The sequence below is a fragment of the Uloborus diversus genome, chromosome 8 (assembly GCF_026930045.1).
Source record: "Uloborus diversus isolate 005 chromosome 8, Udiv.v.3.1, whole genome shotgun sequence".
Classification (NCBI taxonomy): domain Eukaryota; kingdom Metazoa; phylum Arthropoda; class Arachnida; order Araneae; family Uloboridae; genus Uloborus; species Uloborus diversus.
The window spans coordinates 14,816,156-14,840,747 of NC_072738.1; the positions used below are offsets into that span (position 1 = coordinate 14,816,156).

At 34.0% G+C, this 24,592-nt stretch overlaps 1 protein-coding gene across 1 annotated transcript in view; it reads left to right on the forward strand.

Annotated features, from left to right (window-relative positions):
- The first annotated feature begins 2,050 nt into the window (after nt 1-2,050).
- LOC129227939 (retinaldehyde-binding protein 1-like) overlaps nt 2,051-24,592 on the forward strand; it is an 80,779-nt gene continuing 58,237 nt past the window's right edge. Inside the window, exon 1 of the mRNA XM_054862562.1 lies at nt 2,051-2,165. Within this exon, the coding sequence (XP_054718537.1) occupies nt 2,051-2,165 (115 nt within the window). The remainder of the gene's footprint in view (nt 2,166-24,592) is intronic.

The following is a 24,592-nucleotide window of genomic DNA, read 5'->3' on the forward strand; positions in this document are numbered from 1 at the left end:
TAATTGTATTTTCAAAGATTAACAATCTGCTATGCCTTTTCGCAAAAAATATAACAGCAAGAAATACTTTTCTTTAGAGATTCAAAATGTTTACTTTCAATCGGTCAAAAAAAAAAAAAAAGAAAACTGAGTGATTTTTTTCTGTCTTGCTCGCACACCACGATAATCTCCGGTTGATACGAAATGTTGGCATTTAACGTTTTAATGACTTTCAAGAATACAACGCGTTAGAGCAAAAACAGTAACTTCATAATAGTTCTATAAATTCTAAATCAGCTACCATCGGATTTCTATCAAATGCATATAAACAATAAAAATACATTAGTATATTAACATGTCCAAAGATATTCAACAATACTTACATGGGACCAGCGGTGCTAAATTTAAGTGTCTCCATTGCATCTGGATACAAGTAATCCAATAGCCTTGATTTTAAATGGATAACACGAGATCCTAAAACTATTCTCACCGCTAGAACACACAATATGACTAACAAATAGAATTGTTCGAAGTATTGAGCGAAATAATACACTGCAATAATATTCTAATACTGACTCAGTAAAACCCACATCAAGTCATCAGGGCGATCAAAACACATTTGCCTGTCTGAAAATGGCGCAAACATTTTTCCAAACCTACAAAGCCCAAAGGCGTAAAAACAATTTCGACATACGAGTATATTACTTTCCAGACATGAAATAGCAAGCTATCTATTTTGTCTTCGACACCTGAGCTGTTATTCTAAATAAGCTTTTAATTAACAAAATGTAACAGTGCGATTTGATAAGCACTATCAAAAAGCGATGTTTATCATAACTTGAAGGCTAATCAGAATACTAACAAAGTACAGCACAGCGGCAACCCTAGAAATGGAAAAATTCTGTTTTCGTTACTTCCTTTACGTGATGTTTCTGTTGTTATAAGGAACAAATACGTTTTGAAGCATTACAGAAACATTCTGTTAAAATCAGTCAGAAAACTACCTGAACTTTCAGGTTTTTTTTAACAGGATTGTGAACGATAAATAGTGGTAGCCCTTCCTCTCATGTAGTTCATTCATTCATTCATTCCACATTGAGCGTCTGATCTTGTCGGACGTGATTTCTTTTCTTCTCGATGCCTAAGCACCCTCCGAGGAAGATGGGCAACGCTCATTCCGGGGATTACAGAGTAGTGACATTTGTCAGGGTCGACGGGGGAAACCCCGTCAACAAAACTGTCTCCCGGGCAAAGAACGCGCATCACCCTCTTTCATCGTCGCAACGAACTCCACTAGGAGCGATACATCAGGACGGAGGACAAATATGTCAACCATATCCTTTGAAGACGTGTATTCTAAATACAACTACGATTTCTTAGAAACAAGGAGAAGGATTAGGGACGCCTCGGATGCCTCAACTCTGGCCGGAATTCAAGAGTATCTCACCTCAATGTCTCGAGAACTCGAGGAGACTCCTCAGCCTACGGAATGCCTTCTCATGAACCTTCTCATTCCATGTAAGGAAATTATCTACCTCATCAACCAAGTCAACAAAAAATCAAGGTCCGACGGAAGCAAGGATGATATGGATATTACTACTGGCGGCGAATCCATCTCTTCTGACCTTCCCACTTCACAAGTACAGACAAGCGTTCCTACTAGCAAAAAGTTCACTCCACTCACCCCGAATTTAACAGTTATTGAAAACCCATATCCTAGTATCCCATATCTCCAGCATTGGATGTCTTCGCATCTCTGTGGAGCGCCTCAAGCCAAAGAACATTCTTGTCCAATGTTTCAACTGCCAGCGCTATGGACATGCTGCCTCAAAGTGTTTCCAGAAACTAAGGTGCTTCAAGTGCTCCAAAGATCATCGATCGTTTGAATGCACAAAACACATGGAGAATTCTGCGTGCTGTTCCCTCTGCGGTGTCAGTCACCCAACCAATGCTCCGATCTGCCCGGAACGCCCCGCCTGTAAAGACCTAAACGGACTTTCTCGAAAACCCCTGCAAATGCCTGGTCACGACCGCTCATCCCTACGAGGAAGGACGCCCTGGACTTCACCCCATGACCCGTTGCTCTTCAGCAGCTAGCTTCCAATTCCAAGCCCGACAACAGTCAAATTCTGATAATGCTCAACCAGGCTCTCACTCAGCTTCATGCCCAGCAGCAGCAGCTCCAGGTGTCACAAGCGGCCTCGTCGCCCTAACGAGGCTATAGCTTTCCCCCCCCCCCTTCTCTTTTTTTATTAGGTCGGCTTTATGGCCTGAATTTTCTTCCCTATCAACCTTCCACGAGGTCAGGTAAATGGGGATCTTCTCCAGGCCTGTTCAAAAGAGATGAGATGAGATCTCATGTAGTTAGAGTGACTGATAACACAAGCAATCTTCACATATACCTCAAATTGATTTGTAACTAGTTTTTGTCATCGATTGTGTGTGCTCTAATAATAATATGATCAAAATAAAGTTGAATTCTAATTTTATGAAAGAAATCATCTATATTTTAATTAAGTTTAAGCTTTCCTAATCGGCTTCAGTTTAAAACTCTGATTGCACTTAGGGATTGCAATACCGGTATTTGATATTTTTTTAACGTGATACCGGGATACCGGTATTAATTCCGGTATTAGAAATTTCCCAAAAACATTCAAAAACATGATCTTTCGCTGCCATATTTCATTATTTTATGCAAAAGGTGCATTATTTACTTATTGTGCACAAATAATTAATGAAGGAACAAGTATAATAAACGATCACATGTAGCAAGAAACATAATGCATCTAATTAATAGTCACTAAGTCTGGGACTTAGTTTAGTGAACAAATTTTCTGCAGTTGAAAATATGCCTTCTGAATTCATGCATGCCGGTGGTACTGTTAATAATACGCGATATATACCTGTAGTTGACTGGAAGTCATTTATCTTCAAACAGTTCGGTATTTAACTTGTTGGTTTTGAAAAATTCATTTTTTTGTGAGTGTGGATGTTTCTTTTGTACGGTACGTTTTTTTTTTTTTTTTTAATGTAATCATTATCATTTTGTGGCTAATTGTAACTGTGCTCTTCAAGCGACAATTCTTTTCTAGTATTGATATCATCTTCAACGATTTCCTATTGGTCGTAAAAGGTTTGTGTTTGCTTTTCATTAGCGTTTTGGTTCGAAATTTATGATAAAGTCGATGTTGTTAGTTTCTTTTCTTTCCTTTTTTTTCTTTCTTTTTTTTTTTTTTTTTTTTTTTGTATATTTTGCTTTGCGGTTTGTTAATTATTTGTTTATTTTTGAAATTCGTTACAATTACGTAAATACTTGAAAAAAGTATCCAACGGATTGTACCTTACCTCTTTTGTTCAAGGCATTATAAATTTTATATCGCTTGGTATAAAGCTAAATAGCGAGACAGAACGGCAGGCTAATTCTGGTGACAACAAATTACTGTTTGTTTGTACTGACAAGAAATATTTTTTCTCAAAATTCAGTAAAGTTGAGACAAATTTTTAAAAATATTACAAAGAATTGCTGCGATCGATGGTTTAAATAAACTGTTCATAGCGCAAACACGTTCGTAATTACACTTAAAATTAATTTTCACGAGAGAGCAAGTCAAGAAAGTGGAGAAAATTAAGACGTGGTTCACATAAACTAACGAAAGTGCAATTCATCACAACATCTTGTAATGCAAATATTTCTCGTACTGAATTCGGTGAAACTTCGGTTTATCACAAACATTTTGCTAATACTTTACTTACTCCTCCTCATCAAAAGTATTCTGCTTTTAATATTCTTTTTCATCTTGTTATTAATATTTGGTCTTCAACGGAACTTCTTAAAATGTGACTTAACTATTTTTAAACTGTGGCAAAATGTTCTTAACTGTCATCAGAAAGAATTAATATGTTCAGCCATTATTTCCGCCTGGTTGATATTATGTTGCTAAAATTCTAAAACGGTTCAAATTTCAGGTGGTGATCTCTATTATTAATAAACTTTCGTTCTATAATCTAAAGATTCCATACATCCTCTAAACTGTTACGAGATTTTGAAACTTATTTGCAGTTACAAACTTGCCTATGTAGAGCAAACTCGACGAGCTTTGAAATTTCGCTTGAAAGAGAGCATCAAATTTTTGCGAGAAAACGACAGTTAAATAATTCTAGCACTGCCAACACTGATGGGATACGTATCACTTTCACTGTTAATTCTTAAAAGGTGAGCATATTTAGCTATTAAAACATCTATCTATCTATCTATATATATATATATATATAAATGGATGTATGTTTGTGGGTGTGTGGGTATGTGTTTATGTTCCTTATACAAATCCACAGTTTTCGTCGGATTTCTTCCAAATTCGGCACAAAGGTAAGTTGTTGCTCAGGAATTCATATAGGCGGGTTTTTGGAATTTTAAAAAGACCCAAAGAGGTCTATTTTCATATTTTATTTCATAAAATTGCTCTTTTCTGCAAGAACTATTTTTTCTATTTTTATAAATTTAGTCTAAATGAAAAGCCCGTAAAAAACTGCCCTAGATGAAGTTTCTTCGAAGATTAAAACTTTAATCGTTAAATTTGTGAACCTTGGTTCAAAGCAAATGAAAACGGTTATCTACACATAATCACCAGGAGCTATTTTAAATGCAATCAACACAAAACGTATCCTGAACGATGGCCGTCAATGCCGTTTAGCAATGAGCATTAAAGTATTGTTTAGCGCGAAAGCTGTCGGTATAAAAAATGATGCTGTACATCGGCTCTTAAACTGCGACCTACGAAGCCCCAGGGGTCCATTGATGCTACTCATTGTTGTACTTAATTAGAATGCTACCGTTATACTATTATAATTTTTAAATATTGTTCGATCATAAAATCCACAACAGTGTAAGTGTTGCGTGTTTTTTATGATCAGTGTTTTTCCCGTTAATAGCAGAGAAAATACAAAGATGAGCAAATCGTCGACTGTTTCAGCATTAGACTACTTTTATTAAAACCACATCTATTTCATCTTTACAACAGAAATGTAAGGTAATGTTCTATGATAATTATAAAACCAATTTGCAATGTATTAATTTTCTTTATACTATTCCTTGATTTACTTCGAACTTTTCAGTAATTCAGTTCAACTATAACCGATAACCTAATTCGGTTTAATAGAAGTCGCTCCAGGAGATCAAAGAACAGGGGTAAATCTATTTATATATAAATAGATGTATGTTTGTTAGTGTGTGAGTTTGTGTGTGTGTGTGTTTATGTTTCTTCTACAAATCCAGTTTTCGTCGGATTTCTTCCACATTTAGCACAAAGATAAATTGTTGCTCAGGAATTTATATAGGCGGGTTTTTGGAATTTAAAAAACACCCAAAATGGTCTGAATTCATATTTTGAGTCATAAAATTGCCTTTTTCTGCACGAACGAATTTGTGTATAGTTATTAATTTAGTCTGAATGAAAAACCCGTAATAAATTGCCCTGGATGAAGTTTCTTCAAAGATTAACTACTATCGTTAAATTTAGGAACTTTGATTCCAAGCTAATAAAAATGATTTGCAACTTATAACCACCAGGAAATATTTTAAATGCAATGAAAACTAAAGGTATTCTCAACGCTGACCGTTGATGCCGATACGATACTAGCAGAAAGCATGTTTGGCAAGAAAACCGAACGAAATCGGAATGCTGCTGTTAAGCGTTTTTTGAGTAGCTGTCTCCGACAGTTCTACTTACTTTGCATAGGAGAAAGTTTTGAATTAAATAATGGATTAGAATAAATTGAATCATTTAAGTTTTAAATTTTTAGACTACGTTTCGAAACGTGAAATACATTTCGTTTGATTTTAAGCTGTGGATAAGGGGAATAAAATATGCAACAAGATTCTGCATTTTTTTTTTTTTAATTTCGCTGCTTGCAAATAATTAAAAAACAAAATCTAACACGGATAGTGACCAAAATGCGCACGCTTACTTCTTTCTCTATACCGCAGTTTAATTGCCGGTTTTTAAATAGTGCGTTCAATAAGTTCACGTGCTCCCACTTCCATTTTTTATGTTTTACATAACTTGAAATAATGACTGTAATGTAGTCAGTGGACCCATTCCCACCTCTCACAACGACTGTGTCTCTATAAATTAAAATTTTGATGTTCTCTAAAGAATACTCTGTCTAAAGCAACAAACCTAAATACGGGCTCTTTCTACCTGTATCATGTATAACATTTTCGGCAAATATTACGTTTTGAAAATTTGAACTAGAACTTAAATCTTGACAAATTTCAAATCGTTACAAGACATTTAAACAAATAGACAGTTAGACAAATAGAAGACAAATAAAAGGTTTGTCTTCTATTGAGGAGTAAGTAAAAATGACAGTTAGACAAATAAAAGTCTAACTGTCATTTTTACTTACGAAAAAAGAAATTTGATCTGAATATAAGAAAATAAAATGTGGCTGACGTGCGTCTTTTTAGGCAAGTTACACTTATCCAATTTTACTCCATGGCATGGCACAAATGAACCTTTGAAAGAGCAAACAGACACATTTTGTAAAGTTTTTTTAATACTAAGCAAACCTTTTCTGCGAAATGTGCTTGCCTGAAAACATACAAAATAACCTATCACTTGATACCTTCATTCGAAAAACATCGCCAAAAAAGAGTGTTATCGTCTATTAACAACACTGACTGAATTCTTTATTTTCTGTACGGTGGACTACCTGTTTAGCTTTTGGACATTGAAGATGATTTTAAATTAATCTGAAAATATTATAACTGTGTCCAAGAAGGCTTTTTTGTATATATTTGTGCCTGATTATTGGGAGTGATTTTTTTTTTTGCTAAGATCACGACTCTTTCTTAGGAAGCATTTAATGATTTATTTTCGAATAAATTGTACGTGGAAAGTACTGTTACATTTTTTAAAGTCTTGGGGAAAGAAAAACCTACAAAGGCGGCACAACGCTTTTCTTTCGAAGCATCACGTAAAAAGTTGTCCCACAAGACCTGCAGAAGACAATCATTTGTCTTTTCCTCTAGACAATTTAGATATTCTCATTTAGATAGAATTCATTCATTTGATAATCCAAAATTTATGTTGCATTAAAAAGCACCCGGGCAACGCCGAGTAGTAAGCTAGTAAGAAATAAAATGCACGGGAAAACAAAACGAGCAGCTTTGTGCTGCCGAAGTCTAAAGATCATCCTTTCTTAAGAAAGGAAAGAGATTTTTCCTTTTTTTTTCGGCGGTAGAACCTACCCCCCCCCCCCCCGGGAGCAGTACTTCCACAAATATTATGGAGGGTGCTAGAGCACCGAAGCAGGATCCTTAATAACAAGAACTCCATATTAAAAGTTAGCCCCCGTGAAACACGATCAACATTTTTCTAGTTGCCAGTATTTTTAGCAACTAAAAGCTTTATACATATAAAAATGTGAAACGTTTTTCAGGTTCAACTAATTTCAACGTAAAGATAAATTCTATTTGTTGCACGGGTGTTCATTTACTTTTCGAAGAACGCAAAAATTACATGACTTATCTTCAATGAAAAAATAAGCTTTTTTAAAACAATTTTTTCTTTTGTACGACTTTATAATTTATTGAAACTATTGATCTAATTTGTTGTCGATAATACTTTTGCATTTTACTTTATTCCGTCAGATATTTCATAACGCTGTTTGGTTCGATTTACCATCAGTCCTGAAGATATTAAAAGAAATGAAACTGGAAAGTAAAATTTGTCAAAAGCGGATTTTTTAATAACTGTGTGTCTCTTATTTCCCAATTAAAACTGTTTCTGGAAATTCAAATGATTGAAATATCAAGACTTATATTTGTCTTTCTGAATTTTCAATTTCGATTTTCAATAGAAAAGTTATTAAATTCAGGATTTATTTCACAATTTAAAAAAAAAAAGCTGTTTAGAGAAGTTGTTTTAAAAGGATTTTTTTCTAACTATGGAGGTTACGTTTTGGGGGGTGCTTGGTGAAATGGAGAGGGGAAGGGACTGAGAAGGAGGGGGGGGGGGTACCTCTAGCTAAAGTTTCTGCATTTATCTCGGTCAGTCGGCTCATCTTCCTTGCATTCCAATTGTCTCTGCAGATTTTCTTTTCCAATTAAAGTGATTACGTTTTCCAATTAAATTTTTTTATGCCGTCACCATCATGAAAACTTAAGGTCAAACGCACAATTATACGTAGTAATATGTTACATATGGAAAAATTTTCTTGTTCACGGGGAAGTATAAGTTTGTCTCTCCTGATTAGAAAATGAAATGAATCAATTTGTTCAAAACTTCATAAAACCAAAAAAAAAAAAAAAAAAATGCATTAAGATTGACCACGGAGAGATAGCGGATCACCTTGAAGCGAAAGCTTAATTCGTATGATTTGTAATAGGTAGAATCAGCCAGAAGGCACCGTGTGTTTTCGCCTCGCTGATATCATCTATTACAAAATAATAACAAACAACCTATTAAAAATTATACAAGTGATGTTTCCTCATGAAGGCCACCCACCATCTCTTCGTAGTCAAGCTCTACCGTGATATTTTAAAACAAAAAGTACCTGCACATTTAAGACAGATATTTTATTAACCCGAGCAAGATCGGAATTTAAACCAGGTGCAAATTGAAAGTTTCATCACTTGTTTCTGTAAACGAATTAACATTTATTATTATTGCTATCTTACATTTGGGTTATTAAGAGCCATTGTCTGTAAGGATCAGGCAGGTTGTGATTGTTGACATTTTTAATTTTCTTTACTTTTGCAAATGTTGTTCCTTATCATGAATGTAATGTTTGTGCAAAATATGAGCTTTGCCCAAATTACCGTTTTTTGGAAATTAAACTTTTAAATTTAGGGGGCGTGGCACATTTTTGCGTGTTTTTCAAATTTGCAGATTTTAAAGTTCTTGTTGCTTTAAGCGCCCCTATAATGACATGGATTTTTAAATTCTATACTATTTATGGTCTTCTTAGATACTATTACAGCTGTCAAATCGGTGTCACTACGAGGGCGACGGTCACAAACTCCGTTTAAAAATGTCCGGAAATGAATTTTTTTACTACATTCAATGCCAATTTTCTCAAAGTGCCTTCATGATGACACCAACGTTTTTACATAAGTTCCTAGCTACACTTGCATACATCAAAAATATGTAATAAAATTGGTGTCACCATAAGGGCGCCAGAAGATATTGGAACTTTTATGTGATAAATTTCACAAAAATGCAAATGTTTAAAATCTAACTACTACTCTCGCCCTCATAGCAGAGATCTGAAACTAATTAAGTTTGATAACCAACATGTTCGTCTAACATATGAACTAAAAAAATTGGTGTGACTCCGATTACTTTCGGAATAATCACTCGAAATTAGTACGTTATGGAATTATTTAAAAAAAGACTTTTCTAATTCGAATGGCTTTTTGCACGGTTTGTTTTAAATTGTAATGCACAATTACAGTAGTGACACCTAAAATAATATGTTTCTAATGCTTTTTATTAAAAAAAAAGCTTTATAAAAGCATTAGAAACACAGTAAATCGATATAGGTACAGATGGACGTATTGTGTAATGTGCATTATAGGCTAAAATAATCGTACTAATATTCATATTTTTTCAACCATACTAATTTTTTATCCGTTATTTATATTAAAAGTGCAACTATTTATAACATAATGTCTTAAATAGTTATGAACATAATGTATTATATAGCGAGCATTCACAATGTGAAACATAATTTGAGGATGACGTAGACTAAAACAAAGAAAACATAAAAAATCAAATCACCCAATTTCAGAAAGACGGTCATCTCTTATTGATATCTGGCAATTTTGTAGCACTAAAACTTGGGAAAACATCCCGGAGAAATAGTAGGAAAACATGGTATCCCGGAGAAATAGCAGAAGTTGACCATTTGCTAATCTGAATACAACTAAGTCCCCTCATAGCAGATCTGAAACTAATTAAGCTTGATAACCAACATGTTTGTCTAACATTTGAACTAATAAAATTAGTGTCACTCCTACTACTTTTGGAAATATAAAAAAAGTACTTTGAATCTAAGATTCAAGCAAGTTGTCCTAAAAATGTAGGCGCTCTTTTAGTGCTATAGTGAACCAAACGCAATTTTTACTTATGTACTTGCATTATATTTTATTAGTATGAATTCACGTTTTTACATGGCAGGTTAATAAATTCTGACACAGTAAGGTTTAAAATGTTCTTTGAAAGCTGGGGGAAGTTTCTACTGCCAGTATTTTATTTATTGCGGTAAATATAAATATAAAATCGTATATTCTTTGATTCAAGAATTAATATAATTAAAGGCATCTCCGGTTCTTTCCGCTAGATAAGCTGGGAAAGGAGAATCTTAGCAATTTAATAGCTCTACCCGACTTACGAAGGGATGGAAGTTTTTAGTTCCTTTTGAGGAATTAGTTCATCTCAACCAGTTCAAATGAACTATTCAGAGCTTTTTGGCGGGAAAATATAATCACATGTTGCCAGATAGGTAGTTCTCCCTTTTTAAAGGCCGGGGGGAGGGGGATAAATTTTGCAATTTGCCGGGCTGTGGAAATTTGGGCTGATTGAATTTTCGCGTATTTATGTATATTTTTCGGCGAATTTCCGCATATTTATTCATTTTTCGGTTTAATTATCAAAACTAATATTTTTTTAACAATCAGAGGTTCCAACCTGGGGGAGGGGGGGGGGTCATGGCACAGGCTGCGCCATTGAAATTTTTAGGGGGAGGGGTATTAGGGGTATTTTTTCTTTTTTTCGGGGTAGGCTCCTGCTTTGGGGGGATTCGTGATTTTTAGAGGATTGCGCCTTTGCTCAGAGGGGTTGACCCCTTGAGCATTACATTAGTGCATCATATACATCTTTACAATTGTTTTCAACTCATTTTCTTTTACGATTAAGTATTTATGTTGATTTTTAATTTTTTGCGTCACACTTCATGTTCTGTGTTAAAGTTTCGACATTTTAGAGATTGGTTGGTCTTGTTACCAAAATTAATGTTTCAGAGTTATTCATTTTTGTTTTCATCCTCACATTAACAGTCAAGAGAATTTTTTAATTCTCAATCGATAGCGTACACAGATTTAGTGCGCCCCCCCCCCTTATAGAATAGAAAGTGTGCAAAAGTTAAAATTAAATAATAATAATAAATTTTAACATAGTATTATTTCAGAACGTGCGGCCTCCTACCTCTTGCCCTCCCCCCCCTCGCGCCCAGGATTTTCATTAACTACTCATGCTAAAAAATTTCAAATATTGCTATACATTTAATTTCTTCATAGAAGAGATATTCCCCCCCCCCCCCTTCATTTTCACCACTAATTCGCTAAAAATATTTTCTGGTTCTGATCTGCAAACAGTTCATGGCGATAGAGCTGTATTAACTGAAATGTTTTACTGTATTGGCTTTTAATTCAATGTATTTTATGATATGATTGATGAGATGCTCTTTCATTTTCCTTTGAATATTTTCAACTGTCAAATATTTTGTTGAAATATTTTGCCCTGAAAGCAACTGTAGGAATTCGGGGGAACAAACTGACGCCCTTACCTCAGGCGGCAACTTTTTAAGGGCGCCCTCATTTGTATTTTTCTCGTTGAAACTCCTTATAAAAACTCAAAAAAAAAATTTAGTCAAGGCGCCAGTTTCAAAAGATATACAATGACTAGGAAAGATTGTCAGCACTGAAAAGTGATAATTTACTTAACATAACCAAAACGATATACATGTAAAAAAAAAAACTTATGGAAATTAATTCAAAAACTATAAAAAAAAAAATTACTTAAGGGGTCTGCAAACTTGACTAGTTGCGAAGTTTTCAAAACACATTGAGCAAATGATATTGTACTCATTTTATGAAATATTGTATTTTTATTGTATTTGAAAACAATGATTTTTACGTTGTTGCGGGCGTAACACCTACAAATCAATATTTGTATACTACACAAATTGTTTTTAGAAAGTTGATGCTTCATTTATGATACATAAGGGTTCCTTTTATTCGAATATACCACAATAAAATGCCTGAAACTCCAGGGGAAAACTGCAAATTTTTGCGCGAAAATCTCACACCCGTGCAAATAGATTGAGAAAAATATGAGTTTTAGGAAAGGCAGAACATTTTTATTAGAAAGCACAAAAAAGTCTGTTCCTAATTTCTTTTGCACTGTCAAAAGTGGAAAAAAAAATTCTTTACAAAGCCTTTTTCTTTTTTTTTTCTTTTCATTCTAAAGTCTATTTGTGCAATGGAAATAATTTGAAGTTTAAATTGAAAAACAAAATAATAATCTGTCAATTTAATTCTGAAATAAGCGCACCCAATGCATGTGACGAGGCGCACATACTCCGCCTATTTCACTCGCCACATCCATCGTGCATCGCGATTGAATTGAAAGGAAAGTCAAGAATCTTGCCGAACTTTCCCCCACCCGCCTCTGCTAAACAATAGCTCCATTGAATCTTGAATGACTGACGAAAAGCAGATGCACTGCGAGAGACACGCAGGAAAACTGGTCGAACTAGATGAAATCGAACTAGATGCAATACTGAACTAAACAGTCAGCTTTTAGTTCAGGGAACTAGATTTCTAGTTGAGTGAACTAGATGAGGAAAAGAACTACTGATGAACTAGATGCTAAATCGAACTAAGAACTAAACAAACGAACTAGTTGCCAAATCGAACGAGAGAAAGAGAACTAAACGAAATCGAACTAAGAACTAAATGAACGAAGAACTAAACGAACTAAGAACTAAACGTACTAAGAACTAAACGAACTAAGAACTAAACGAACTAAGAACTAAACGAACTAGTGAACTAGATTGTTTTCTACTGAACTAAAAGCTGAACTAGTTCGACTGAAAGACCCGTTCACTGTGACCGGGTCCGAAATAAACATTCCATCCTTAGTGGCTCAGGTAGAATTCCAATGTGGATACTGAATCGATCGTGCTGCGGATGCCATCTAGTGACTGTGAGGCTAAACAATTCTTACCGTCTCTTTATAAATTCGTCAATGCCCCCGTAATACTAAATCCTCTCGCTTTTAGCAAAAATGAACACAAACCAAGGTTTCGGAGACCAATCAATGTTAGAACATATGCCTCTACCATCTATCGAAGCTATGAGAAATAAACAGCGATGAAAACTATTGGTTAATTCCAAAATTTAAACTTCAGAACTAACCAATTAACAATTTGATTTGAATTGTTTGGACCCATCGCAATAACGCCCTGACAACCACAAATATCTCCAAGACATCTAAATAGGTCTATTACATGTCCAGACGTCTTTTAGATTTCTTGGATATCTGAGTAATATTCAAAAATATCTAAATCATGGATGTATATATATTTGGGCCACATTAATGGCTTCAAGTTCTCCACCGAAATGGGTTGTGAAAGCTCCAACATATTGATAAAAAGAAAAATAGTCACAAAATATTTCAACTCCAGCACCCCGGGAAAAAGCCAAATGGCGCGGAGTTCAGTAGAATTTAGGTCTCGTGGTTTTTTTTTTTTTTTTTTTTTTTTTTTTTTTTTTTTTTGCGTCCACAACTAAGTCCAGTGTGACATCGAGTTCCAGATGGTTTCGTGGATTCGCGAAACATAGAAGTTCAAAGGAAGCATCATTAATGTCATTGTATTGAAATTAATGAGATTTCATTCAATGTGTTCTCACGAACACATTGAATGATACCTCTCTGAGTTTTTAGATTACGTATTCCACAATAACTGTAATCCCTACAGAAATTGTTTGGGAGTCGAGTTAATCTATTATAAAGAATGGCTGCATTCTTCTGTATCAAATTATCTATTGGTTGTTGGTTACAAAGCAATTGCATGGAAAGCACAGGAGTAGTTTTAACTCCTCCCGTGTCATTCGGAGCACATGGTTTTGGAAGATTTCCAGGGGTTTCATGACTTTGTCCGACGCAGTGATCAAAACATCATTGTAGTTATATATATATATATATATATATATATATATATATATATATATATATATATATATATATATATATATATATATATATATAATATATATATATATATATATATATATATTATATATATATATATATATATATATATATATCTCGTGTCACGATGTTTGTTCTGGGTAAACTCCGAAACTACTGCACCGATTTTTATCAAATTTCATACGTATTTGTAATTTGGTCCAACTTAAAAGATAGGATAGTTTTTATAGTTTTTTATTGCAAATAAAATGTTTATTATACTTTAATAGTGTGTATTGATTGTTTGGTTCTCTAAATTCTTAATAGATGGCGCTGTATGTTAGTTCAGCCTCAAAAATTTTATTCTTTAGTCAATTAAAATTTACAAAAGATACTATGTTACCGATATTGATGGTTATCAACAATATCGCCGTAGAAAGGAAGAGTATAGAGGCCACACTTTTCAATGTAAATGTCAAATTCTAAAAATCAAGTTGAAATTGATAAGCAGCGGGTACTTCCATACTCACCACCGCTTTTAAATATGTATGCAAATACGTTATTAAAGGTCCGTATTAGGTCGCATGTGAGGTTGGAGATATTGACGAAATTGATCAAATAACGCGATGTCTGGTTATATAAGCAGCAACGAAGCTATTTGACATAATGTAGTTTCCTCATATATGAAGGAGACCCTTCTGTACAGCTTCTTGCGATGCATCTTCAAAACGGTCAACGAGAATATTTTGCCGAAGATATTTTCTACAAAGAGCACGAACCACCAAAATCGACCCAGATTTTTTCTTTTTTTTTTACATTGTCAAAAATCTAAAGTCTTTGGCCCGATTCTCAGAAATAAAAATATTTACCAATGTTCCGCGTTATTTTACATGCACTGTAAGAAAATCCGGAATGTCACTGATTATTTCCGTGGATCATGTCGGGATTTCACAGCTCTTCAACAATTTTGTTTTGAAATCATCTATCTGCGTCCAAAACGTTTCCTGAATTGCTACAAACGTGATGAATGCAGACTTCTCACTGTTGCAAAAAACATTTTTACCTCCCAGTTTAAAGATTAACTGAGCGTATTTATTAATTCTATTGGCCTCAGGTGAGTTAAGTTTCGTCTGCATTGCCTAAGCTCCCAGCGAAAGTGAGTGAGCTTCTGGATTCCGTAGCTTTGCAGAAGTCTCAAAAGGAGATAGACTTATGGTACTTGCTTGCAAGTCTGTGTTATCTTTCTCCATGCTTGCAGTATTGTTGTTATAGCTTTCGTGGAAAAGTAGAGATGTGTCAAGCTTTGTATTCAACTTAAGTTTTTTTCTGAAGATCCAGCGACACGACTGGCTTTTAGCCTGGGATAGTGCTGAATGCTTCAAAAAGATTCCCGAATAATTTCAGGAAGGTTGATGAATTTTAGTGATGAACTGACTATACTATCGTCCTCGGTGTCCGTCCAGATTGACGTAACTCCCAATGGGAGGAAGTGAGTCTCTGAATTCCGTAACTTTCCAAGAGTAACAACAAGCAAGTGGAATACTTTGTGCATGCTTGCAAGTCCTTCTTAGCAGTGGCTATGGTAGCGATAATGTTTTTGGTACTTTCTTGGTGAGTCGAAAAATGTGCCAAGCTATTACTTTTATTATTACTTTGGTTCTCTCTTAAGGTTTCAGAGAAATGATTGTCTTGAATTGGAGAAGTTTCGGATGTCTTCAGAAAGACTTGAGGATAATTTTAGGAATGTTTCTGACTTTTAGTGGGATACGTTCCTATTTTTTTTGCAAGATATATTACTGGCAGAAATTGAGCGTATTCGCTGCCAATTATTTTTCAGGACGTTTCTCAATTGTTTTTACATTGTTAAATAAAATCAAAAAAAAAAACATGGAAGTCGCGCAAACAAAGAACATAACATTCATCAATCTCGGGCATAATTAAAAATTAAAGCCAAGACATTGGGACCAAAACTCCATCGAAAACAAAACTGTGCATCCAAAACAAAGTGAGTGTTTTTTGCATTTGTTTTCGTTAAACATTCCCTAAAAGACGGGAAAATTTGCGGACCGTTAATTGTCGAGTGTTTAATACATATCACGATGCCGAATTGTAATTATTGGTAGCACACAATCATTGGGAGTTGCATTTTCTAATGCAGGTTTTGCATAACGAGAAACAGTATTCGTCAACTGTTTAAATAATGATTTTGACGCATAATATCCAACACAATCATCATTTCTGTGGGGAAACTATATAAATTTAATGCTTGAAGATGTACTCCATAGAGTTAAACAAGCACACTGATGTCCAAATCGAGAATTTAGACCAGATATATATAACGTAGCTTTAGAGTTGATTGAAGATTTTTTTCATTTCAATTTCAAATTTGTTGTTTAGTTACTATGATGTGAGATCACCTGATCGATTGGTCACCGACTTAGTTAACACTGATTTACCACGGGAAAAAACAGTGCAATGACGCTATCTTAGTTACAATTATTGTGAATGATGAGCTATTACTGACAGCTGAAAAAAAAATCATAATCAGATCGTGCTGACCGTTAATGCTGAACAAGGCTATACAGTAGTAGATGAAAACAAAGACGTAAACATTCTAACTGAATTTTTAAATTCTCTGGGTATACCAGGAATGCCACTAGACGATTTCCAGTTGGTTTACCAATTTTCCTTTTTCACAGTTTAAACCAACGTAATTTTTTGCAACGGTACACGTTTCTTCATCAAAATTTCAACAATTTTGACATAAAAGTTTAAAGGACAAATTTTTGTGTTGCCACGTAATCCCATAATAACGTCATAATTTCCAAACACATTTGAAAGGCTTCAATTTCCGATTTGTTTAGCTTTCGAAAAGACCATAAATATATCTCAAGACCAAACAATGTCTACTTTCGGTTTGGACTTGAAACATACGTGTTTCTTTCATGGGCAACTATCTGTCGCCTACTCACAAGTGGGAAAGGTATCATACCTATACGTGTTAGCAAAAGACAGGTTAAACAAGAATATTGTGCACACTTAGTGCTTAGATAATTTTCAGTTTTCAAATAATAGAAACAATAGATCGAAGTCAGTGTTGTCTACCTCATTTATAAAATTTAATTTTGATATGTTTTTAAATCAGTTAATGTATTTTATAAAGAAGTTGTTGATTACAAATTATAGAGAAATCTGAGATGAATGTTGGTTTATGCTTAATTTCTTCGTTCCAATATTTTACAATCAGTTTCGATATTTACCATCACTCTCAAGTTATTTTGCTTTTATTTTAGGCAGAAGTCATACTTGCAAAATTTACTAAGCGCAAGTATGATGTTTTTACCATTGAAAATTGAGTTAGCACTTGCTAAATTCAATAAGTACCTAATTCAGCCCAGCCCGCCCGTTTTCAATATCATATGTTATAAAATTTACTAGACTGCTTAAAGCTTCACTAAAAATATTAATTAGATTCTATTAAACTATTGAGTTAAAGCATATTTTAATCCAACTACTTCACCACAGCAACGCGTGGCTGGGTCAGCTAGTTATATATATAAAAATCTCGTGTCACGATGTTTGTTCGGGGTAATCTCCGAAACTACTAAACCGATTTTCATCAAATTTCATACTTATCTGTAATTTGGTCCAACTTAAAAGATAGGATTGTTTTTATAATTTTTTATTGCAAATAAAATGTTTATTATACATTAATAGTGTGTGTTGATTGTTTGGTTTGGTAAATTCTCAATAGATGGCGCTGTTTGTTAATTCATCAAGTTTTATTCAAGTTAATTAAAATATACAAATGATATTATATTACGGATATTGATGGTTATCAACAATATCGCCGTAGAGAGGAGGAGTACTGAGGTCACACTTTTCAATGTAAATGTCAAATTCTACAAATCAAGTTGAAATTAAGCAGCAACGAAGCTATTTGGCATAATTTAGTTTCCCCATAATACGAAAGATACACTTCTGTACAGCATCTTGCAGTACATCTTGAAAACGGTCAACGATTATATTTTACCGAAGATATTTTCTACGAAGAGCACTTGAACCACCAAAAACAACCCTGATTTTTTTTTTTTTTTTTTTTTTTTTTTACATTGTCCAAAACCTAATGTGTTTAGTCCGAATCTCAGAGATAAAATTATTTACCAATGTTTCACGCTGTTTTACATGCATTGTAAACAAATCCGAAATGTCACTGATTATTTCCGTGAAACATGTTGGGATTTCACAGGTCATTAACAATTTTATTTGGAAATCAACTATCTGCTTCCAAAAGGTTCCTGAATTGCTACAAACGTCATGAATGTTGCGAAAAATATTTTAGCTCCCAGTTTTAAGATTAACTGAGCTTATTTATCAAGTATATCGGCTCAGCTCAATTACGTTCCGTTTGTACTTCCTAAAAGCTCTCAGAGAGAGTGATAGACCCTTTGGAATATGTAGCTTTGCTGGAATCTAGGCGATTTAGACTTACGGCACTTGCTTGCAAGTCGGTCAGCATTATTGTTGGAGCTTTCTTGGAAAAGTGGCATGGTGTCAAGCTTTGTGTTCAACCTACCTAAGTTTTTCCTGACTGTCCAGCGACACCACTGACTTTAAGCCTAGGATAATACTGAATCCTTGAAAAAGATTCCAGGATAATTTCAGGAAGGTTAATGAATTTTAGTGAACTGACTTCACTACCGTCGTCGTGATCCATTCAGATTGACGTAACTTCCAATGGAAGAAAGTGAGTCTCTGGATTCCGTAACTTTCCAAGAGTAACAAGCAAAAGGAATACTTTGCGCATGCTTACAAGTTCAACTTAGCATGGCTATGGTAGCGATAACGCATTTGGTACTTTCTTGGTGAGTCGAAAAATGTGACAAGCTATTTCATTTACTTCGATTCTCTCTAAAGATTTCAGAGAAATGATTGTCTCGAATTTTAGAGGTTTCGGAATTCTTTAGAAAGACTTCAGGATAATTTTAGGAAGGTTTCTCACTTTTAGTGAGATACGTTCCTATTTTTTTGCAAGATACGTTACTGGCAGAAATTGGGTGTATTCTCTGCCCATTATTTTTCAGGACAATTCTTAATTTATTTTACAGTGTTGAATAAAATCAAAAAATTATGGAAGCGACGCAAACAAAGAACACAACATTCACCAATCTCGGCCATAAATAAAAATTAAAGCCAATACATTGGGACCAAAACTCCATCCAAAACAAAACTGCGCATCCAAAACAAAGTAAATGTTGTTTTTGCATTTGTTTTCGTTAAACGTTCCCTAAAAGACGGGAATATTTGCGGACCGTTAATTGTCGAGTGTTTAATACATATCACAATGCATTTCGCGAATTGTAATTATTGGTAGCACACAATCATTGAGAATTGCATTTTCTAATGCAGGTTTTGCACGACTAGAAACAGTATTCGTCAACTGTTTAAGATAATTTTGACGACGTAAAATCCAATACAATGATCATTTCTGTGGGGAAACTATATGAATTTTATGTTTGAAAATGTGCTCCATAGAATTAAACAAACACACCGACGTTCAAATTTAAGAGTTTATACCAAAGATGTATAAGGAAGCTTTAGTGTTGATTGAAGATTTATTCATTTCAATTTCAAATTTGTTGTTTAGTCATTATGGTGTGATATCACCTGATCAATTGGTCACCGACTTAGTTAACACTGATTTACAATGAGAAAAAACGGTGCAATGACGCTGTCTTAGCTACAATTATTTTGAATAATGAGCCATTATAAACAACTGAAAAAAAAACATAATCAGATTGGGTTGACAGTTGATGCTGAACAAGGCTATACAGTTGTCGATAAAAACAAAGCCGTAAACATTCCAACTGAATTTTTAAATTCTCTGGATATACCAGGAATGCCACTAGACGGCTTCCGGTATAAAATTGGTTCACCAATTATTCTTTTTCACAACCCCACCTAGATTATGAAACGGTACCCGTTTCTTCATCAAAATTTCAACAATTTCGACGGAAAAGTTTAAAGGAGAAATTTTTGTGTTCATGAATTCATTTATAGCATCATAATTTTCAAACACATTTGGAAGGCTTCAATTTCCGATTTGTTTAACTTTTGAGAAGACCATATATAGATCTCAAGACCAAATAATGTCTACTTTCGGTTTGGACTTGAAACATACATGTTTCTCTCATGGGCAACTATCTGTCGCCTACTCACAAGTGGAAAAGTTATCACACCTATTCGTGTTAGGAAAACACAGGTTAAACAGGAATATTGCGCACACTTAGTGCTTAGATAATTTTCAGTTTTCAAATAATAGAAACACAATAGATCGAAGTCAATTTCATCTACCTCATTTATAAATTTAATTTTTATATGTTTATAATTTAGTTAATGTATTTTGTAAAGACGTTATTGATTACAAACTATAGTGATCTGATATGAATAAAATGTAGTGTAAATTCTAAAAGTGTGTGTTGGTTTATGCTTAATTTCTACATTCCGATATTTTGCCATCAATTTCGATATTTACTATCACTTTCAAGAAATTTTGCTTTGATTTATGGCCGAAGTCATACTTGCAAAATTTCCTAAGCGTAAGTATATTTTTTTTTCCATTGAAAATTTAGTTAGTGCTTACTAAATTCAATAAGTACTTAATTCAGCCTAACACGCCCATTATCAATCACATATGTTTTAAAATTAGCTAGACTATTTTAAGCTTCACCAAAAATAATAATTAGCTTCTATCGAAATATTGAGTAAAAGAATATTTTAATCCAACTACTTCGCCACAGCAATATATATATATATATATATATATATATATATATATATATATATATATATATATATATATATATATATATATATATATATATATATATATATATATATATATATATATATATATATATCGTGTCACGATGTTTGTTCGGGGTAAACTCCGAAACTACTCAACCGATTTTTATCAAATTTCAAACGTATCTGTAATTTGGTCCAACTTAAAAGATAGGGTCGTTTTTATAATGTTTTATTGCAAATAAATTGTTTATTGTACATTAATAATGTGTATTGATTGTTTGGTTCTGTAAATTCTTACTAGATGGCGGTGTAAGTTGTACTCAAAAATTGTATCCTTATGTTAATTAAAATTTACGAATAATACTATATTACGGATATTGATGGTTATCAACAATATCGCCGTAGAAAGGAGGATTACTGAGGCCACACTTTTTAATATAAATGTCAAATTCTACAAATCGAGTTGAAATTGATAAGCAGCGGGTAGTTCCGTACTCACCACTGCTTTTAAAAACGTATGAGGCTCATATAAATGTCCAGTTTTCCAATTCCGTGAAATCCATTAAATACTTCGTCAAATACGCTATTAACGGTCCTTATTAGGTAGCATTCAAAATATGAGATATGGACAAAATTTCCGAAAAAACACGATGAGCGCACATAAAAACACCAACGAAGCTATCTGCCTTCCCCATATACGAAAGAGACCCTTCTGTACATCATCTTGCAGTACATCTTGAAAACGGTCAACGAGTATATTTTACCGAAGATATTTTCTACGGAGAGCACTTGAACCACCAAAAACGACCCTGATTTCTTTTTTTTTTTACATTGTCAAAAACCTAATGTGTTTGGCCCAATTCTCAAAAGGAAAATTATTTACTAATGTTCCACGCTGTTTTACATGCACTGTAAACAAATCCGAAATGTCACTGATTATTTCCGTAGAAAATGTTGGGATTTCACAGGTTCTCAACAATTTTATTTGGAAATCAAGTGTCTGCTTCAAAAATTTTCCTAAATACCTACCAACGTCATGAATGCAGACTTCTCACTCTTGCGAAAAATATTTTTAATTGCCAGTTTAAAGATTAACTGAGCGTATTTATTAAGTGTATCGGCTTCAGTTCGATTGTGTTCAGTCGACGTTGACTAAACTCTGCATTATAGTGAATGAACCTCTGGATTCCGTAGCTTTGCGGGAATGGCAGACGAATTACACCATGTTACTTGCGTGCAAGTTAGTCTTACCTTTCGCTATGCTTACAGCATTAGTGTTGGAGCTTTCTAGGAAAAGTAGAGAAGTGTCAAGCTTTCTATTCAACTTACCTAATCTTTTTCTGTACGTCCAGCGACACGACTGGCGTTTAGCCTGGGATAGTACAGAATTCTTCAAAGATTCCAGGATAATTTCAGGAAGGTTAATGAATTTTAGTGATGAACTGACTTTATTACCGTCGTCGTGGTTCGTACAGATTGATATAACTCCCAATCGGAGGAAGAGAGGCTCTGGATTCTGTAACTTTCCATGAGTAACAAGCAAGTGGAATTCTTTGTGCGTGCTTGAAAGTCCTTCTCAGCAGTGGCTATAGTTGCGATAATGCTTTTGGTACTTTCTCGGTGAGTCGAAAAATGTGCCAAGCTTTTATTTTTAATCTTTCTCCGGTTCTCTCTAAAGGTTTCAGAGAAATGATTGTCTCGAATCGGAGAGGATTTGGAATTCTTCAGAAAGACTTCAGGACAATTTTAGAAAGGTTTCTGACTTTTAGTGGGATACACTCCTATTTGTTCTAAGATATGTTACTGGCCGAAATTGGGCGTATTCGCTGCCCATTATTTTTCAGGACATTTCTTATTTTTTTTACAGTGTTGAATAAAATCAAAAAATCATGGAAGCCACGCAAACAAAGAACACAACATTCATTAATCTCCGGCATAATGAAAAATTAAAGCCTAAACATTGGGACTAAAACTCCATCCAAAACAAAACTGTGTATCCAAAACAAAGTGAATGTTGTTTTTGCATTTGTTTTCGTTAAACTTCGTAGGGTGTCCTGAAAAAGACTGACTGTTCTCAAAAATTCATAACAATAAAATGATAATTGATAAAAAAATAATTTTTGCAGAAAATTCATGTGGTGGGCCGTAAGTTTTGTCTCCCAAAGTTCCAAAATTTAGTTCAAGAATTTTCCAATAGATGGCGCAGCAGATGTAAGATCGTAGATCAAAGAAAGACAGAAAATTACATCATAGTTTTTCGAAAAATGTTTTCAATAAATAAAATTTCGCAACCATATTTTCAAAATGCCTGCCGCCGGCTGCAACCACGTGTCGCAATTGGAGGAAAAATTGGTGAATTCCAACAATTATTTTTTGATTTACTATCTGCAGCGTCATCTATTGAAAAACTTTTAAACTAAACTTTGGACCTCTGGGGGACGACACTTACGGCCCACCACATGACTTTTCTGCAAAAATTATTTTTTTATTATTAACCATTTTCCTGTCATAAATTTTTGAAAACAGTCAGTCTTTTTCAGGACACCCTGTATCTATCGCCTGCTCACGAGCGGGAAGTTATCATACCTATTCGTGTTGGCAAAAAACAGGTTAAGCAAGATTATTGTGCACAACTTAGTGCTTAGATAATTTTTAGTTTTCAAGTAATAGAAACAATAGATCAAAGTCAGTGTTATCCACCTCATTTATAAAATTTAATTTTTATATAATTGACAAGCAGAGGGTAGTTCCATAATCACCACTGCTTTTAAAAACGTATGAGGCTCATATAAATGTCGAGTGTTGCAGTTCCAAGAAATCCATTAAATACTTTGTCAGATATGTCATTAACAGTCCTTATTAGATCGCATTTGATGTACGAAATTGCGAAATAACGCGATAAGTGAATAGATGAGCAGCAACGACGCTATCTGATATAAGTTAGTTTCCCCGTATAAGAAATAGACCCTTCTCTACAGCATCTTGCAGTACATCTTGAAAACGGTCAACGAGTATATTTTACCGAAGATATTTTCTACGAAGAGCACTTGAACCACCAAAAGCGATCCTGATTTTCGTTATTTTTTTTTACATTGTCAAAAACCTAATGTGTTTGGCCCGATTCTCAGAAATAAAATTATTTGCCAATGTTTCACGCTATTTTACATCTATATATAAAAAAATCTCGTATCACGATGTTTGTTCGGGGTAAACTCCGAAACTACTTAACCGATTTTTATCAAATTTCATACTTATCTGTAATTTGGTCCAAATTAAAAGATAGGATGGTTTTTATAATTTCTAATTGCAATATAAATGTTTATTGCACATTAATGGTGTGTATTAATTGTTTAGTTCTATAAATTCTTAATAGATGGCACTGTAAGTGAATTCTTCCTTAGTTCTTAAGTTAATTAAAATTTATAAATGATACTATGTTACGGATATCGATGGCAATTGTATCGTTCTAGTAACGATGAGAATAGTGGCCACACTTTTCAATGTAAATGTCATATTCTACAAATTAATTTGAAATTGATAAGCGACATGTAGTTCCATATTCACCACTGCTTTTAAAAACTTATGAGGCTCATATTAATGTCGAATTTTGAAGTTCCAAGAAATCCTTTAAGTACTTTTGCCACTACGTTATTAAAGGTCCTTATTAGGTCGCATTCAATGTACTAAATATGGACAAAAATGACGAAATAACACGATGAGGGATGAGTAGGTTATATAAGTAGCAACGAAGCTATCTGGCATAATTTAGTTCCCCATCTACGAGAGAGACCTTTTTGTCCAGCATCTTTCAATACGAAACGAAATCTCGA